Source organism: Pterocles gutturalis, unplaced genomic scaffold (genome assembly GCF_000699245.1).
Source record: "Pterocles gutturalis isolate BGI_N339 unplaced genomic scaffold, ASM69924v1 scaffold46878, whole genome shotgun sequence".
In the NCBI taxonomy this organism is placed as follows: domain Eukaryota; kingdom Metazoa; phylum Chordata; class Aves; order Pterocliformes; family Pteroclidae; genus Pterocles; species Pterocles gutturalis.
This window is the reverse complement of record NW_010119719.1, coordinates 8475-28762: the sequence shown is the minus strand read 5'-3', so window position 1 is coordinate 28762 and position 20288 is coordinate 8475. Positions and strand designations below refer to the sequence as shown.

The window sequence follows — 20288 nt, the reverse complement described above, 5'->3', positions numbered from 1 at the left end:
CGGAGCGGCTGCCTGGGCGGCTGTCCTAACGGAGTTCATCCCCTGTATCCGCGTCCCTCAACTAGTTCCCCAAAGCCTACAGACGAGAGCACCGAAAGCAGAGCGTTCGCTTTCCTCCGCAGCCGCCCTGTCAGGGCGCCCCAGGGAGGCTGTGCGCGGCCTCACCTCCAGCCCACAGCACCGGGCATTGGGCTTTTCTGCATTTAAAACACAGACATTGCTTTCAAATGATGAATATATGAATGCTAAACCTGTTTAAAAAGCTTAAAAGCTCCGCAGTTTGTGCCAAAGGCAGTGAAAGCAGATGTAAAACCAGGCACTGTGCTGCCTGTCAGGTGTAAGGCCTGTGAGGATGTGCAGGGAGCCATGGCGCAGAAGCTCCCCTCCTCACGCTGCATGGAAAGATATAAAGGGAAGTATGCAAGAACACAAGCTTATTACACAAGTAACATAATCGTATGTGACTCCTTCCCCAATCCCTGCCGCTAAGTATTCCCAAGGGGAGGACAGTGTTAAACCCAGACAGCATTATACAGACATAAAATGTGTATTAAGGAGTGACCTGGCCAAAAACAAGGACACCCTTTACCTCTCAGAATTACAGTCTAAACTTTACTCTTTAATGGATGTAGGTGTTGTCTTACTATTGATTTGACAGAAACCCAGGAAGTTGTTGAAAGGTAACTTTGTTAATACCCTGAAGTGTATTTCCGTGTTCCTTTGTAGGAGTTATTAAAATTTCACTTAGTTCAGACAGGGATACTGTCATGCTTACATTCTTTTCTTTTAAATCTTTCAAAAACTCAGTGACAAGCATTCTCACTCTTTCAGGCGACTGAATGCAGAATTAGAAGCAAAAACAGAAAAACTGGTGCGTCAGGCTGAAGAAGTAATGGTGAGTAGGTGATGCAGACTTGTGTAATTTAGCCTTGATTCACCTGCACACAGGGCCAAGTTTCAAAAGAAATTATTTAGACCATGACAACTAGGAGTATTTTGGTCTCAAATGCAATCTAAGCTTTTTTTTTTTTTTTTCCAAAGTTGTAAGCTTTTACTAAAAACACATCAAAAAATAGTTTTTATATAATTTCATCAGGTAGGTAGATGTTCACATAGAGGCATGGAGCATTTGTGCAGCTATATACTTAAAAGCACATTAAAAAAATTGTTTATGATGTTTAAGAAAAGTATCTGTAGGTGGTTTTATGTCTTAAATACTGAAAAAAAAAAAGATAATATTTGAAAACCAGATACTGTTGCAATAACATCCTTGTAAAATAGGATCGACATTGTTCAAGCTGAAAGAAATACAAAGAATAAGCAACATAAATAGAGAATACATAATTAGTAAGAAGGAAACTTTCTTAAAACAGAAAAATTTCCTGTTTACTGTCAGTATTATCTTTTAACATTGGTGTGGCTGTGTACCAGGTAGAGACAAGTTTTTAGATGAAAATTGGATAAATTAAAAAAAGGGAACAGGAGTGGTATGGTTTATATCCAAAACAGTTTGGAGAAGGGATTATGCATATTAGATATATTAATTGTAAATGCACTCAAATAAGGCTTAAAACGTAAGTTATCAAGTCTTCTGGAAAACTATATTTGTATGCACTTTTCCTGCTGTTGAAACTTCATTTTTACGTCCTGTGGAGGCATATTTTTCTTTTCAGCTGTGATAAACTGAGGCTAACTGCTTGGCATTTGAACAGAAGCAGATGAAACATCCAAAATAGCATCTAGTCTCTTTCCTTTAAAAAACAGCAACAACAAAACCACTTTTTTTTTTCCTTCTCTAAATACAGATCAAATATTCTTAGGACTCTTAATATAACACGTGGCACTGCCAGATTGCACAGATATACATTTAACAACAAAAGAACAACAGTCTAATTAAAAAAAAAAAAACAAAACCCCCCCAAAAACCAGAACACCAAACAGGACAACTGCATTTTCTTTTGGATTATGCTTTCTAACTGTAACTTAGCAACATGAAAGCTATCTGAACATTCAAACTGAATTGTTCTCTGAAGTACATGCAACATATCAGTGGGCAATTATGGTTGTATTGCATGAATAAAGATTTATTTTTAAGGCTTATTGTGCAATATGGAAAACTGAAAATTTGTTCCACCTGCTGTGCATTTGCTACTCCTATATTTCAGGGAAAAAGGAGGAAGGGTTACAGAATCTCAGATGATGTTAAGCTGGGCAAAAGTTTTACAGGCAAAAGGCAATTACATGTTGTGGAGCAGAAATAAGTGTTGGGGCATAGAAATGGCATTTTACTTGTTAGCCATCTTTTCCCATGTTTGAGAAGTTCTTTTCCACAGTAGCCTATAGTTTCCATTCTTTTACATAGTAGAGTATAGTGGGTTTGATCTGTGATTTATGAATATGTGATTCACCTTTCATAGATTATGTTCCCCAAGACTGACTTTTTTTTTTTTTTAATAAAGAAAGGCCACCAGGAGATACTATATAGACCAGTTTCAGTACAGACCAAGTCATGTGAAGACAGCAGACAGAGGTATGTCTTTTACAACTCCTGTGGATAATTCGTGGGGAATCTTTTACACTGATCCTGTGCACCCTGACTTGCACCCTAACCAGGCTTCTGTTTTATCTGTCTTTGCAGCATACAGGATTGGTGAAGTCTAAATTTTTTTCCTATTATTTGAAATTATGCTAAATAAGTGTTGCTCCTTGTTATTTCAAGGAAGTCTTAATTTTGCTGAAATGTTCTATCTAGGATGCTAAGTAAAAAAAGCAAGGTAAGGTGGCAGGTTTATCTGCAGTACCAAGCAGCAGATGCTCAGCAGTAGGTGTTTTTTAACCAGTTCAGCTGGCAAAACGAAGAAATAGATACTGGTTCACGTTTAACTTGGCCTAAATGTTCCTGGAACAGGAAGTGCTTGAGAAAACAAACAGAAGCAAACAAACAAAAAACCCCCCACAAAAACCTAAGAGAGACAAACATTCAGCTGCCACCCTCCGGAACTTTGATATCATTGCACCTCTGAAGCCGGCATACCTTTGGCCTGCATGAACATAGGTAGAGCCGTGGGGTTTGGCCTGTGTGTTCAAACCCATTAGCTCTAGCGAGGATAGTTACATCCCTGTATTTGCTTCGTTGTTCAGGGGCATTATTATTTACTTAGTTGTTCAAGGGTTTGTATATTGATAGTACAGGAGGTGGGTGAATTTAAGATAGACTAATAACACAGTTTATCAAAGATCTGATCTGGTAGGTTCCTAAATTTATGATGCCACTAATCTGGATAACAAAGATAGAGGGCCAGACTACAAAGTGCTTAAAATGTTAAACTGCAGTTGGGAAACTGTTTTGAAATAGTATATATGAAAGCCTGCTAGAGATGATCAGATAATTACTTTTGTGCAGAGTAAAGGCCAAAACAAAAAGTGAAGTGTTTTTTTTAAATTTAATTAAAATTATTTTTTTAAAATTAATGTAAAAGTGTTTCTCAGTACACAGAGATGTGACAGTGAGTCTGTGATAGCCACCCAGCTATACTAGCAAAAGTTTGCTACTATAGGTGAAATTATTTCTGAGCTATCTGCCAGTTGTACAGGGGGGAAAAAAACAAACTCCATGTGTTATAAGTATAATCATGCTTTACAAACAAATTCTGGATCTTGCTTTAGTTTTATTTTCTATTAGATGTATCTTGAACAGTAGACAGAAGATTAAGAATTTCAAACTGGAGTTGAGTTACAGAGCTGTTTAGGGAAATAATGTGATGGAAAGATTTGACCCAACAAAGGGAGTTAACAGCTTTGATGGGATGCATTTGAAATAAATGAGAGTGCTGGAAAAATTTTTTAAAATATTGGCAGTAAGTGTGTCAGATTAGCAGCTGATCTGCTCATTACCTACATAAATTAAAACACTTAAATAACCGCAGTCTGTGTTCTTGTAAACATTTATGTCAGAGAAGAATTGAAATCCCATGCTGTAGTGAAAAAAAAATTAGAAATGTGTGCTAGGAATTAGGTACACTGATTATCTGTGAGTGAACATTGAGGCCATTCAATTAGATTAGTTCCAAGTATTTAATATTTAATTGAAAAAAATGTTTTATTTCAAAATTGTACAAGCAGATAGGCCATAAAATCTAAAGGAAGCACTTGAGATTTTGAAAACAGTTCCATTGATTCCTTTAAGGAGAATGAACACTAAAGCAACTGGAAAGAGGGGGAGAAATTGGAGCAAAGAAAGAGATAGCAGTGAGGGGAGAAGAGCAAAAAAACCATGAGTAAGCAAAGTGAAAAAAGAAGCAACAAATATTTAAGTCACCCTCTAAGTCAGTGTACATTTTAAAATAAGTTGTTCTGGAGGTTTTCTAGCATAATTTTTGCTGAGAAACTTGAATTTTCTAGAGATAAAGAGCTTCAGTGACACCGCATTGAAATAAGCTGTTGTTTACACTTTCACTCTTCAGAGCACCGCCAGGCTCATGGCAATGGGAGCTGTATGCGCATGGGCAAGCATGCTATAGGCTTGGAATGGGATTAACGGACACAAAGGGTTTGCTCATGCACATGCATCTCCTGTTTACATGCAGAGATGGAATTGTTAAACATTAGCTTCTGTTTCAGTGTTGCCACAATCCTCTAGCTACTTATTTGTGTATCTTTTCAGGATTTACACATTAATTTCACTTATCAAACAGCTATAGAACTGTATTACAAGGTTTAAAAATGGGTTGTCATGTGTGGGGAAGAGGAAAGAAACCATTAAGGTTAAACAAGTTTGAGGAATTTAGCAAACAATGAGGGGGGCTCTTTGTTTTGCTTTGTTTGGTTTTTTAACAAGAAGACCCTGAGACAACAGATATAGTAGGAACAAATTGGTCTATTGATAGAAGGAACATTGTTGTTTCTTGAGTATAGAGGGTGCTGTATTTTCCTGTTTTTCAGAATAACATATAACTGCTATTTCTGTGGCAGCAAATCCTCACCTCCTGCATGCTCCTAAAGCTAGCCAATAGGAAGGAGGCATGAGGAAAATAGGGTAAATAGACAAAAACTAATCATCCTATTCTTGAAGGCTGTTGCTAACCACCCACAGACAATTTCTCCAGGTTTTTTTTGGATTAATAAAATCTGGAGCTTTGTGCAGATAATTCTTGTTGATGAGTGGATGTCTGTGAAATTTTTAAAGGCAAGATCTAAACACTTGCTCAAATCAGCTGAGCAAAAAAAAATGAGGTGACTTGATGTGCCCAAAATTTAAATTTTATTCTAAATCTTTTATAAACCGGCATTTTAATTGTAGTAAAAAACAATAAAGGGTAGTAAAAAAGTAGCCTTTCAGTGCAGTAACACAGATTGGCACAACTCCTCCTGAAAGCAGAAAGGTTATATATATGACAAGAAACTTGACCTGGATAGTACACAGCATGCTGAAACTTTCTGCATGTTTCCAGCAGATTTTAAAAATAATAATTTAACCTGAAGTTCAGTTACTAAGAAGCATGGTTTTCAGCCAAATAAGCGGATAAGAAAGTTGCTTTTTTTAATTGCTGTTTTTCATCTGTAAAATTGATACTATTTCTGTAATATGTATTTCAGAGAAAATTCTGTGAGGCTTAATTTATAAATTGCTCCCACCTCATAATCACTTGATGGTCCCTGTCAATTGACTTGACAACAGTCCATCTGAGCATACAATTGCACTCCCTCTTAGGATATAGAGATCAATGGTTTATATTTTTGTTTTCTTTGTGTTAATTCAGGGATTTGTGTGTCAGGTAGGCATATTAACCACTGAGCTGTTGATTATCTTCAGTAATGGATTATCCGTCTGTCTTGTTCAAGCTGGTAACACTCTGCATACTGGCTAAGTACTCCCTGGTGCAGGGAATCATTGATCTAATAGGCCAGTAGTTGCAGCAATTACCTGCATTGCAAGAAATGAGATTCAGAGTCTGGTACATGAGTAAAACCTTGCATGAGGTACCCTGGACTCACCAGGTGATATAGACAGCAAAATGGGTAGGAATGGAAAGAAAGAGAATGAGACTGAATTTATGATTGAATTTAGTATGCGTTCCCACCTTAGCTGTATTGTTTATTCCAGACATACAAAATGTTATTCTCCAGATTCTGACAGGAGGGTTGAATTTTTATATTAAAAGGTTTATTTTGTAATACACGTTCAGTGAATTTTAATTTTTTTTTTTTTTTTTTTTCCTGCAGAGATCCACTTTGTCCTGAAGTTTCATCTCTTACACACTCATATGCCAAGGTATCAAAGTCAAAACTATCCTGGTTAATTTATCTTCTAGTATAATTGCCACATGTTACTTCTGGTTTTGAGGCTGTGCTACACTGGGGACAACGTGGGTGGGAAGCCAAAAGGAAATGGTGTTCAAAGCAGTGCTACAGGGACAGTGCTCCCAGGGTTTCTCGGTGCCACTGGTGGTTAAGTAGACTTACATCATGTTTAATTTTTGTGTTCTAAGTTTCCTCTTGGGTAGAGCATTGACAGAAGTGTTCAGCGTTTTGAACATCAAATTAAGAATTCCAAGTGCAAAATATTAGAACATAATTATATTTCTTCCTTTCTCTCATTCCCTCACCCACCATTTTAATACTAAAGGCAGTACTACCGCCTTCTAGATGTAAAAATAAACAAGTAGTCAAAATAACTGAATACAGGAAGGAAAATTTAATGGAAAAAGGAGATTGAGATTAGGAACAAACTCACTAGCCTCTAATTACAGTTACATTGAATTGTTCAGGAAGTGAGCTAAAGCTTCCAAAATCCTGTCTGAGGTTATTTATCAGAATACAGCAGAAAAACCCCTGTTTTTTGAGGAATAGTTAATTGAATGAAAGTAGCAAAAATATTACGAGATCTTCCTTCTACAGGAAATTTATAAGATTAAAATAATGGATAAAAATAGCATGGGTTTGAAGGTATGATAAACATCTTTCAAAGAAATGCACTCTGTTGACTGTCCAATAGTTGATCCATTGATAATAGCTAGAAGCCTTGTTTATGCATGAATTTACTATGAGTGTGTGTGCAAGAACTCCCCCAAGCAAATGACTATTGGATGTATTATAATTTGGGCATATGGACGTAAAAGTTGCAAGATAAAGACGAGTGCAAATAAAACTGAAAAATTGTGCTTTTGAGAGTTGGAAAAGCATACTTTGAAGAGTATCCTTAAGTCTGAATATATGAAAAAGAAAAAAAAAACCCACAGAACACTAGAAAAAAGTAATTCCTAACTAATTAAAAAAAAAAAGTCACTACTTTCTAAAAAAAATTTGTAGCTAGCAGACAAGAAGAGATGTACTTCTTTGCCCACGGCTCAGAACAGACCATACTCTGGAAGTAAGGGAAAAAGAACAACTTCAAGGTATATTATACACATATCCTTTTGTTTGTAATAAAATGTTTTAGTTGATATTTTTTGTCAGGTTATTTTTATTCATGTATGCTTCTATGTTTATATGCATTTGTATAAATAAATGTATCCAGCTTGGCCCTCCTCAGTCAGCTCCACCATGTAGCTATCTCTGTTTACTTGCACAGAGCACTAACAATTACTACTGAACATATGTGATTAATATTACAACAGTGAACCTGTTGCTTCCTGCTCAAGCACTTCTCAAAGCTGACAGTTCAACTCAGTTAGCTCTTTCAGTGAGAGGATGCCTAACAAGCATACATGCGGAAATGCAACTCGAGAGAGCTCGCTTAGGAGGTGCAGGCTGATTTGTGATCAGACTTGTGATGGGAAACTGAGGCCCTCGAGGGTCTCCCCTGTTTGGTGAATCTTGGGCTCACAAGACAAGAGTCAGTACCACAGCTTTCAGGGGTTTCAAGCTGGAAAGCTTCAGCTCTGTAGACAACAAATTCAAGGTTGTAAAAGCAAGAGATGGAGATCTGGACAAAAGAAAAAGAGTGGAGAAATACATGAAGTCCTGGGAGCAAATTAAAATTGCCACAAGATACAGACAAATACCAAAATAGGATGTGAATTATCTGCAAGGTGGCAGAACATAGAATTGACACAGGCCGAGGTTGTCTTTCAAGACTTGGGAGTCACTTGGGGGACCCTTTGGACCTCCTGTGGGCAGCTCAGTGGAGGCTGTCATGCTGGCACCACATCGTGAGATTTAGAAGGGCAACTGTGCAGATACAGGACCTGCAGGGTGAAGCCAAAGTTGTGGGACAAAGTTAGCAGCTAGAAGGAGTTTGGAGGTTGCATTGGAATGAGGATATATTGGAGTAAGAATGTAGGAGCTTCAGATCCTGTGGGAACTAATATAACTTTTTTATAAAAGAAAGCTGAGGAGATAACCTATGTAGCAGATATGTCACATACTTTGTGTGCAACTTGTGGGATCAATGGAGTTTCCCATGCCAGGCATGATGATACAGAAATTGTGGTCATAAGGCAGGAATACAGCTAGAGAGGACAGAGGTTCTGGAAGTTAACATGCAGGGGAAAAAAATCGGAGAATTTAAGGCAGAGGATAGTAGCTAAAGCCAAGAGGACGCTTCTGTGTTTCTTTCTTTTGATCTGATTTAGTTATTAAGTTGTTGGATGAGAAGACCATGCCAAAATCTCAGTAGAAAGTGATATTGTTTCTCTGCCTCTTATGTTATAAGATGAAAAATCCTGTAATTGTTTATGTGGAATATGGTAAAGATATCCTACATAAATAAAATGAGAAATTACCATCAGTGTATCTTTCATATGAATGTGAGCTATAAAAATCCATTAGGTAAATAACTGTATACTCTTAAAAATAGCAAATGTGCTTTTTTTTTTTTTTTTGGTTTGTTTGTATTAGAAGTAGAAAATCTAGGGTTTGCTTCTTTTTTTAGTTCAAAAATAAGAAACCTGGAAGTACAAAGTGCTGATGATGTTGCAGTACTGGAAGATTGCATAGATTTTTCTTCAACAAGAACAATAAGCAAAACTGAAGAAAAACTAGAGAAAGAAGGCTTACCAGGTTGTCTAGATGATGATGTTATTCCAAGCGTTGGAAATGAAATTGGACCAGGTAGGTTTCCTCCTATGGTTAGGTACTTTTATTCTTACTTCCTGACTGTTAGAAGTGGCTTCTCCTGGGGAAAAAAGGAAGAGTTTCTGTAGAAATTACAGGGAAGGTTCTAAAGCTCTTAAGTTAAAAGAAAACAAAAAGTTTTTTTTCTTCTTTTTGTAGTCCTGGAAGAAGACCAGGTCACATATGAATAATCATAGGAAAAAGTGAATTTTTATCACCTTTGTAGGAAGACATTTGGATGGTTACATATGTTGAATATGCACATAACATTTGATTCATTTCACTGGGGAAACAGAAATACATGATGCTAAACTTCTCTTTCCAAAAAGAGCTTCAGTCCTTTGCACAGATTCTGCCTTTAGAGGAAAAAGCCTTTCCTCAGATCAATGCTGTGGATCTTAGTAAGTGGCTTAAATGAAGTAATGTTTTGTCTACAGTGCTTGAATGAGAATCCCCCAGGTACTTTCTCATTCCAAACGGTGTATTTATGTTTGTCCTAGAAATACAGTAGCAAAGGGGATTGCAGCATTTGCCAGTGAAGCTAAAGGCATGATGCACATCTGTCTTTTTGGCTCTGGTGGGATAAAAGGGGGTTAACATTGTTTCTTACAACGCTAAAGCAAGCATGAAGTCAGAGATTCACAGCAGTAGTACAAGATTATACAAGTGCAGAGACCTGTAGAAGGTTGAAGATGAAGGTCTATTTTTATCTAATATACCCCCACACGTATGATCAAAATACCTGAATGTGTTGTCACACTTCCTGTTCATCTTCAGATTATCTCAGGATTCCAAGAAACCCTTTCTTTCTTATAGGATATCAGAGTCTCTCAGATACCGTTTTCTTGTTTACCATTCCCTCAACTGTTGGTTACTTTATAACCAGAGACCATCCTATTAAGTGATACCCCTCTGCCTATCAGCCTCATCAGGTGACTAAATTTGACCAATTAGGAAGCTAATTGTTTAATTATTGTTACCTCTTGAGAGAATTCAAGATAATTTGGGATCATAGCCACCTCCCAAGGCTGATCTGGTTCTAGTCATGCTCTTAGATTTTCAACAAGGTTTACGACTAAGTGCTCTTAATGACACAGAGATGTCTGAGAATGAAGAGAAACTGTCTGTGGTCTAATAACTGAGTACAGCAGGAAAAGAAAAGTTAAAAAGAAACAACCATTTTTTGCAGGTAGTTGTATAGTCCTAGAGTGATGTGTCATGGAGTTTACATTGTTCAACATGCAGAATAGTCATCTGGAAAAAAGGAGTGATAGCTGGTAAAGAGATGGATATGAAACAATGATTTTAGGATAGTTAAAACTGATTTTGAAGTGTTGTAGAAGCCTGGAAAGACTTTAATTTGAATCTTCAGTTTGGAAACAAAACAATTCAAGGCAATATGAAAGATTCTGTAATGAAAACAGTAATGGTAAAGGGAAAGCTATATTTTTTTCTACTGCAAACACTAGTAAATGCCAGATTAAATTGGATTTAAAGCAAATAAATTAGCCAACTCATTGCCATGGGATAGTGTAATGCCAAACTGCAATAAGTTTTATGAAGAAAGTAAAACAATTTAATAAGATAGAAGGACATGAAAAAGTATTGAACTTGATGGCTTCAATATGGTCTCTATCTCAGGATAGCCACTAGTTACCAGAAGCTGGTAAGGATGTAACAGGAGGAAGAAAGTCAGCCTGTGTGTGTTTTTTCATGGTGTTTTCCTAAATTGTACTTGTTATTGGCCTCTGCAGAGTTAGAACTTAAGCTGCAGTTGGTAAGGTAAAGTGGGTGAAATTAAAATAATTCATGTTACAGCAAATGAACACGTGTAGCCATGTGCAGCTCCAGATACTGCTTCTCTGCTTTATTCTTTTCCCCACGTGCCTACTGTGAGAAATGGTTATTCCTGTGTTGCTCAACTTGGTCCTTACACTGTTCCCATGCTTTGTGCCTGTGGAAGTTCAGGAGGAGTTCCTTGGGAATGGGCTGGGGAAACTAGGGAATAGGGAGTGAAAGAACATACTGTGCACACACAGCTTGTTTTTTTCATGACAGTGGTATGTTTCTTACCTGTCCAGGAGCAAGAAAATACTTCATTTGGAAAAAAACATCTGATTGAACTTATGTAATTTAAAATATTAATTTCATAATGTTAGCAGTGTACTTTAAAAAAAGCATGGACTCCCCTGTGGGAGGGGTATTTACCTATTAGGAAGGTTTTGCAGTCTACATTCAAATCCATGGTGTGGACGGTTTAAAATTACTTTGGATGTAACTACGCAAAGTGCAGCTACTGATTGATTCATTGTCAACATACCCTACAATATAGGATTTTTTTACTTCAGTCTCAAGGAATGCTGTAGTGTATAGAATAATATGGCAGAAGTTTCCAATATGTTTCAATTTTGAGAATTATGAGTCTGTTACACGTTAAAGATGTCAAGTGCAGTCATTAAAAGGGAAAAATCTATGCAAAGCTGTGCCTGACAAACTTGCAACATTGATATAGAAAGCTGATTTTTGTTTGCCTATTTCTCTTTAATAATTATAAAGAATGTAGTGTGTTTTTAAAAACAAGATGAAAGTGAGTTCTTACATCAGTCTTATTGCTTTGCATTGAATAATGAGTACTTGGGGGATATTAACTGTAACTTCTATATTCACAGAAGCTCAAATCAGATTTCTTAAGGCAAAGTTACGTGTTATGCAGGAAGAGCTGGACAGTGTAGTGTGTGAATGCAGGAAAAAGGTGAGAGCTGAGTTTTCTTATCTGCAGAAACAGAGTACGTTCCTCTTTAACAAATAATCACAACAGAATTCCCTCAGCCTTTCCTTTTCAAGTATTAAAAACTAAGGTTCTGGTTTTTTAAAATTTACTAACAATTTAGAGTCAAGGATAGTAATTTCTGTATAAATGTGGTCTTGGGCTAAAAGCTTGCAAAATATACTTAATGAAAAGGAATTTTAGGCAGGAAAGAAGCACTGTGAATGAAGATGTGCCCCAGATGTAGCGACACTGTGGTAGTGCGGAGTGCCCTAGCCAGCACTGCCTGGAAGGAGAGTTACCAGAGCCTGAGAAAGAGGAGGAGGATACCACAGCAGTCAAATACAGATTTTGGCATGCAGAGAGAAGAATGGTACCCAGAGCTGGGTGATGGGAGGAGAGTGATGTTCAGGGCAGAATGAGAATTAAAAAAACTTGAGAAATTTGGTCACATGCTTTGGGTGTCCTTTGTGGAAGGAAGTGTGGAAACAGCTGATGTGTGATCCACTTGAAGTGGAATATTGTAATGAAAACAGAAATTAGGCTTCTTTCGTTCTCAAGATTATACTTGATGGAGAGGACTGTATTTGGAATTATGTATTTGGGCAGATCAGCCTGAAGTTAAAGCATTGGGGAGCTACACTGATATTTCACTGAGTGTAGTACAAGTTTTGTGATCTGCACTGTGTGACAATGTTTTCAGGTTATGCTTAGACATCTCTTGAACTGTAAAACCTTGTATAGTTTGTGTCTCTCTGCCAGAGGGATCACCTCTTTTTCATGCATTTGTAATCAAGCAAGGTTTTTGAACTAACTTTCCATTTTACACAATTAGGTTATTCTTAGTTATGGTCTCTTAACGTCAGAATGCTTTTTTCCCCACCTGTTCCGCAGGCCCAAATGTGATTATGACACTCAGAACGTGACAAACTACCTATACATTTTCTCTCAAGTTTTTAATTTAGATTTAAGGAGCAGGATGGTATTAAATAAGTTTTTTGAGATAGGCACCTAGAGAAAATATTTAGAAGGAATTAGATTTTGATATTTTATATCTGAACTTAATTTTTATCAATATAGGTGCTTCTGCATTTCAATACTTTTATGCTGTGATCAGAAGAAAGTTGTTACATTAGATTTTAAACACATTTTCATTTTCAAATCAAACATAATTTTGTCAATAGCTTTGAACTTCTTCATTCCATGCCAAAAATACTTCAGAATTCAGTTACTATAGCAGATGACAGAAGACAGCCTTTTACCTGTTCTTGACCCTGTAGCACGCTGTATCAGAATGTATCATTTTGGGTACTGGTTTCTCTGGTGTGAAAATAACTTTATTACATCCAGAAGGTCACAGAAATTTCATATTGTCAAAGCCTTGAGGTAGATTCTGGGTTTTGTTCCTATTTACCATCCAATTATTGTAAGGAAGAAGTACATCTGTTTTAAATATAAAGAAGTGGGAGCTTCTGAGGTGTGGGCGGTCCCGTGACACGTAGGGTAGAGCACATCCGGTTCCCAGGTGAGAAGCATGTGTTCCTAGCAGCTGAGAGGACAGGAGAGAAAGACTTTTTTTTCTAGAAACTCCATTTCTGCACGTGCCTTGATTTCTTTTTCTTAAAGAAGTGAAGGGTAGAATGTATCCCTGAAATAACCTACATTAGTATCCACTTATAATGCTTAAAAGGTTATAAAAGAAAAATGCCTTGAACTTAGAATGCTTAATGTGGGATGTAATTGCCACCAGGTCATGAAGCTAATACAGGATTCACTTGGTATTAAGAGAATCTTGAATTTGAATACTTGATGTATCTGGGATCATTAGCTTGCTTTTAAGTCAAAACCAGATAAGCTCCTAAAACATAATGGGTTGATTTATCAGTAATTATATTCTTATTCACAGAATTTTTCCTAATGTGTGAATTTAGCTGTTCTCACTAAAATGTCACAAAATATCTATGTGCCACTGTTATTCATACTATTCTAGAACATTTTTATAGTTAGTGCTCAAAACTTTTGAACTGTGAGAAATTAAATGGTTTACATAGTTTGTCTTAGTTGTTTCCTTTCTTAAAATTGTTGTGAAATCCATCAGGAAGGATGTAAGCATTTAAAAAATGCATAATTTTTAAAAATTATGTCCATATCTACAGTATATGTTTTTTTTACTGGCCTTTATTTACAAAATCGTACTATCACATTATCCTGCTGCTTTCTTGCAATAATTTATTTGGGGTTTTTTGCTAATTACTGTCAAACAGGATGATGAAAATCAGAATTTAAAATCTCAGCTTAAAAATATGGAAGAAGAAAACGCAAGACTGCAACGAACAATCAGTATACAACGTTCTCAGACTGAAAAGTACAAAATGTTGTCACAAGAAGCAAACAAAAAAAGTGAAGGGTTACAACATGAGGTCACTGCGCTAGAAAAGGTATTGCAGATATTAGTTTCATTTATCTCATAAAAGGGAAAAAAACCCCTATCAAATCACCCTCTGTACCCTCTTGTGATAGAGTCATATCCAATGATCCCATTAGCTTTTAAATCTCTGATACATAGTTTTTAAAATTGTATTTTTAAATGGTCTAATCACTTTTTAAAAGGAAGAAATAATCGATTTTGCTAATTGCTTTTCTGCTGCTTCTACAATCATATATTTCTGTATTTTAAAATTAAGTTATTGTGTAAAAGACCTGCAAGAGACAAAAAAAAAAAAAAAAAAACTTTTCAGAAGCTGCTGTCAAATTCACAAAGGAATCTTGAAAAATAGAAGGAAATGTTATTTTTCTGTTTTTAATTATAATTGTTAAAAATTGCTTCTGGTAATAAAGAGTTTTATTGTAAACTGTAGAACCTGGTGGACATTTAAAAAAACACCACCTGCAGCTTATGTTAGTATCTTCTGCAGGTAGAGGAAAGGACATGTCTTTGTTCTTGAAAATGAACTGTTTGAAAACCAGCCGCTCCAATGTGGGTGAATCAGAGTTAACCTGGCTCCTGCTGTAGGCCACACGTGCAAACATTGTATACGTGCCTAGTCCTAGCAGATGGCCTGCACACGCAGCTTTGTTTGTTTGGAGCTTCATCTAAGAGCAGCATGTGTTTTTCTTTAATTACTCAGAGCTAGAGAGGTTGACTTCAAAATCATGTAATTCATACGGTATTGTGTAGTACATGTAATAGAACACGTGATTCTGTTGTATCGCACCCCCTCTTGATGCTTGAGTGCCTCAGCCACACCAGAACACTGGAGAAAATCCAGAGGCTGAAATGGGATGCAGCTTAAGAACATAGTAGTTTTTCCCCCTCTTAGGGAAACATTCTATGGGAAAGTTAATCCAGCTGTTACTTGAAGTATTGAAGAATTGGCAGAAACCTTGACCACCTACAAAACAAAATACTTATTTCAGGCATTTTTAAGATGAAAAACTTGGAGTCAAATATATTTAACAACATACCCTCCCTGGATGACTTGCAAAAAAAAATTTGATAAGGTATTATGTATGCCAGTAAATGTCAAAAAGCCCTAAATGAATTATTAGAATTCCTTCATTAAGTGATGTGATTAGCTGGTACATAATTTGCATTGCACGCAGACTCTTTTTTTGGTCATGAAATGCTTGAACAGCTATATTCCAAAGCTTTTCATATTAATGAAGAATAAAATACACAACATGGAAGATTTAGTTGACCCTGTTCTCAGCTCCATCATCTTGCTACAAGACAAAGAGGTTTGCATGTCGTGCAGCTTTTTTTCTGTGGAAACACAGGGGTCGGTTTCCAGCAGGCGAATTTGCATTCCTGGTGATGCACATGCATGTGTCCCAGCGAGGGGCTCTGCTGCCCTACTAGCCAGGCTTTTACCCATCTTTCTTTAATCAATCAGGTGGGCAGGGTAGTTGCAAAATAAAAATGTTGAAGGGACATCTGTTTTTGGGAACTCTGGGAGGAGGCCCATTCGCCAGTAGAATTTTAGAGGATCACCGAGATGCATCTACTCTCCTGTTTTCTTCATCCATTATGGAGAAGATTAAAAGTTTCCCAGAAATACTTGTTCCAGTCATAACTTCACCATAGCATCCTTTTCTGCATACACCTATCAATGAGTATGCCTCTCTTGGATAGGTGATGTGAAAATTAGAAGTAACCACCCCAAGAGCTGGTGTAGAAATGAGAAAATCAAACAGTTACTCAGAAATCAGGCAGTCTGAGAGGAAAAGGTTAATGACAAGCCCCCGCTCTACCCTGATTTGGTTAAAAGAATCTTTCTGTGCCCATTACTAAACATTTGGTAGTCTTTTAAAAAAGAGTCTATTTCTTTTTCACAAATGACAAGATGTGCTCTTTCTGCCAGACTTGTTTATTTCTGCTACCGTGTCTTTTATCTATATGCCCTGATCTTTAATCTTGTTATTCTGTTCCTCAGCTTGGTCGCTTTTCCTCATTTCCCCACTTACAGCACTAGGAAATACCATCATCAGAGATAAGAGGGACTCTCTTGATTGTTGCTATAAACACCTGATGAACTATTTTGTGCTAGATGAAATAGTTACTGCCCTCAGCCATCTTCAGCGGGCTGTTTTAACTCTTTATTGGTAATGGCATGTAGTAACCTCTGGGGAAAAGAGGTAAAAGGAACAGGTCGGAAGAAGCAGCTGGGAATACCAGCCACCATTCCAAAATCTGCCACGGAGTGGACATACTGACATTTTTTCCTCTTTGTCTGACTGAGCATATGAGGTTTTTCAGTCAATCCTGTGATCTGACCTGATCAGCTCCACAATTATAAGAGAAGTTTAAAACAAAGATGAAAAAGATCCCTTTTCAAGATTTCAGAGAAAGGGATGTTTTAACAGTGGAATTAATGGTCTCTAAGACAGGTTCTATCTGCAGGTCAAGGAAGTCCACAGACTCCTTAGTTTTCAAGGGCGAGCCTTGCTGTAAATGTGTTGTCTGTATGGGATTCATTAAGGTACAATTATTCATAATGTTTGGTTTTGTCCTTTGCTTCTTAAATAGGAACTCGAGAATCTAAAGCGTGCACAAAAGCAGGCCGCAGCCAGTCAGAGCACCACACAGGTTCGCTTAAACAGGGCCCTGGAAGAAGCAGAAAAGTATAAACTGGAGCTGAATAAACTGAAGCAAAGTAACAAGGTACGGGTGTCTTAGGAAAGCAAGTTCCAACCTGTAATCACTCAGTAATGCTGGAATGAGACAAAAGGCTTGATCAGCTTTGGAAGCATTGTGTATCTTGCAGATAGTCCCAAAATTAACTTCGAGCAAGTCACCAAAGAGCTTGGTAAGTTATCTTGGATGACACTACTACAACCTATGCAGGAGGAAGAAGTGTACAGAATAAAAAGAGAAAAGTATATGTACAATCCTAATACATCCACTGGCAACCCATAGCTTCTATCACTGAGATTTTATTTTCTTAAGTTTTGGTGTGGGAATATTTTGATTAATCCTGTTTGTTTTCAGAAGTGTCCTGTGTGGCTGCTGTTTGTCATTTTGGTATGTGATGCCGAGTTTCATTGGTTGAAGCATCACTTTCATAAATAATACATTTCTCCTTTTTCTTCCCATGGTAGGATGCAGCTAACCAAGAACTCAAAACAATTGAAGAATTAAAAACTGAAAACAAGAAACTGCAGAAACAAAAAGGAGAGCTAATGGCAGGTTTTAAAAAGCAGTTAAAGTTAATTGATATTTTAAAGAGACAGAAGGTAAGGGCCAGAGTACTGTTTTAGGTCAGTTAACAACCTCTAGCAAAATGTGTCTGTTGCCAAGTGAGGGAATCGTGTAAACTAGAGCCCTCAGACTGGGAAGTTTCAGTGCATGGGAGGAGCGGCCTCACTTGTATTAGTGCATATTGCTAACGCTTTGCTGCTTCTTTTGAACTGACTGCTTTCCTAACTTGGGACATAGCCTGTCATGGTGAAGGGTTACTGCTGACAAGCTTTAGAACTGAGAGTATCAATTTGTTCAAGAACAAATGCTGTTCAGGTAATAACAGCAACACTCTTTGCTGCTGTGTCTGTAGAGTCCATTTTAGCATGGGAGATTTTTTTTTACCCATTTTACCCCCAGCATATTACTTATCGTATCAGCAGCTGTAACAGCATGCCTGCTCAGGAGTGAGCCATTACATTTCAGACCTAGGTTCTTCCTGGGTTCTCAGTGTGTCCTTCTCTATTAACATGGTTTCTTTTTATGTATACGCTGGGTTCTGTACATGTACAATTCTGCCCAGGTGCACATCTCCTTGTGCGTCAAAGAAAAAAGAAGAGAAAAAAAGAGAGGCTACTTATCCTGGCTGTGAATTTACGAGATAGAAGGAGGGGAGTTACCTGCGTCCTTTTGTAATTCCTGGGATATCACGCATACTTTGAATCATACACAGAGTAGCACATCTGTGTGGCTGCATGGGTGTTCATGTATGCACTGCTCTTGCAGGTGACTTGTTGAGCAGAAGCACCTTAGAAGGGCCAGCCTCTGACAGAAGAGAACATTTGATTTCCCTTTGAGTTCTGCGGTGATCACCAGACATTTTGTAAACACTCTTGAGGCTGTTGAGCCCCCAGAGAGGAAGCATAGTTCTGTATGAAGTGGCAACTTAATGTACCAAAATACACATACTGATCCCAAGAATTGGGAATTGTAGTATGGAAACACACCCTTGAATGTGGAACACCACTCCAACAGAGGAGGACAGGTAGCTGGAGTAAGAGGAACTGGGATGCTCATGCATTTCCAGTGGATGAGAATTTTTCTGGCAGTAACAGGCTGCAGAGGAGATCCTGGGGATTCATCTAACAGAAAGAGCGCTAGCTTAGCCTTTGGCTGGCCTTTCTAGCTCATCCAGGTTTATTTCGAGAATGAAAAAAAAATACAGCATTCACTCAAAATGTACTCTATGCATGAGGTGGCTCACTGTCCTCTGGAACATGAAGTCACTGCAGTGGGAGGCACAGAGCAGTTATTTCTGTTTGACTGTCAACCAAAAACATTGTCTCAGATAAACTTCACTAAATATATTTCAGAAAAACTATGAATACTGTATCAGAACTGCAGATAGTAGAGGAACCCACTTACCTTTTCTTACAAAAAATGTTATTTACTCACAGAGGAAGGATGCTGTTGGTTCTCCTTTCAGAACAGACTATGACTCAAAGAACCTGAAAGAGAATGGTGCTGCCTCTGCCTTGTTTAACTTCTGGCAGAAGGCACGGGGGACAGGCAGCTAAAGCTCACCTGTGCTTAATACGCATCATCCCCTGAAGAACGTCAAGTCTGCTTCACACAAGCCTTCTACTGAATGAATGAAGGAGGAAAACTGCTGCAGGATCAGTTGCAGCTGGCAGCAAGTAGTTGCTGGTGTTCCAGCTGAACTCTTCAGACCCTTCTCTGCTTGTCTTGAGAGAGAATTTAATAGACAATCTTAGTTCTAAAAGGGATTAAGGACGTTAGTCTGAGCTTTACAGAGCCAGAGGGTATCCAGCTGCCTGAGGGAACTGCAATACGCTTGTTGTTGGTGTTTTGAATGGACAGTATGTCTATATAAAAAAACCCCACACAACAGACTCCTTGTAGACATGAATTGTTTCCTGTTCTTCAAAACCATCCCATTTCATTACAATTTGCAGTAAACACTATTTAGCTGGGCCACTTTCCTTTCCACTTTGAATTATGATAGGTAAAGAGATAATCCTGTGGTGTGGGGATGAGGACATGTGGCACAGCTGGGACCTCTGCTGTGACATCAGCTGGAACCCAGGGAGCTTTCAGGGCTCTCCAGCTGCTGCATCTTTTGGACGGGCAGTTCTGTGCACTGACCATTTGTTTTCTCACCAAACCTGATGACCCCGATGACATTTTTTCCAAGCAATTGCATTATTTGAGCAGAAAATATCCTGGTTATAAGTTTAAAAGTTGCTTGCTCCTGTCAGTGTTCCATTTAAATAATGTGCTGTATCCTCTGTGGTGGAAGTACAAATTCAGACTTCTGTGTGATTTTTAAACATATACATCTGTGCACATTAAGGAAATAAGAAAAGCTATTGGTCCTGTTTTACTAGAGCTGAAGTTGCAATGTTTAGTGTAAAATTTATCACATTATCCCTACACTATAATTTTTGTCAGAAAAATATGAATGGCAGCTTCAGCTTAAACAGGTGAACATCCATCAAAACCATAGTACAAAAAAATAGACTGACACGTTGCAGCCTCTCCAGCTATCCCAGTTATATAGGATTTTGTATTGGTCTTTCACACTATTTTACCTTCCGCTCCTAATCTTCTTTTTTTTTTTTTTTTTTTTTTAAGATGCACATTGAAGCTGCTAAGATGCTTTCTTTTACTGAAGAAGAATTCATGAAAGCTCTAGACTGGGGAAATTATTGATTCAATTAAAGAAACAACTTCTTTTTGAAATACAAGTCAGCTGGTACATTCTTTTGG

The 20288-nt window shown here is 37.6% G+C and overlaps 1 protein-coding gene across 1 annotated transcript; it reads left to right on the top strand.

Annotated features, from left to right (window-relative positions):
* Positions 1–366: 366 nt before the first annotated feature.
* On the top strand, positions 367–20231 carry TEX9 (testis expressed 9). Its single transcript, XM_010076652.1, has 11 exons — positions 367–416; positions 832–895; positions 2460–2530; positions 6223–6271; positions 7309–7394; positions 8873–9051; positions 11724–11806; positions 14086–14259; positions 16848–16982; positions 17420–17554; positions 20154–20231. The coding sequence occupies exons 1-11, from the start codon at positions 367–369 to the stop codon at positions 20229–20231; spliced, it is 1104 nt and encodes a 367-aa protein (XP_010074954.1).
* Positions 20232–20288: the final 57 nt, after the last annotated feature.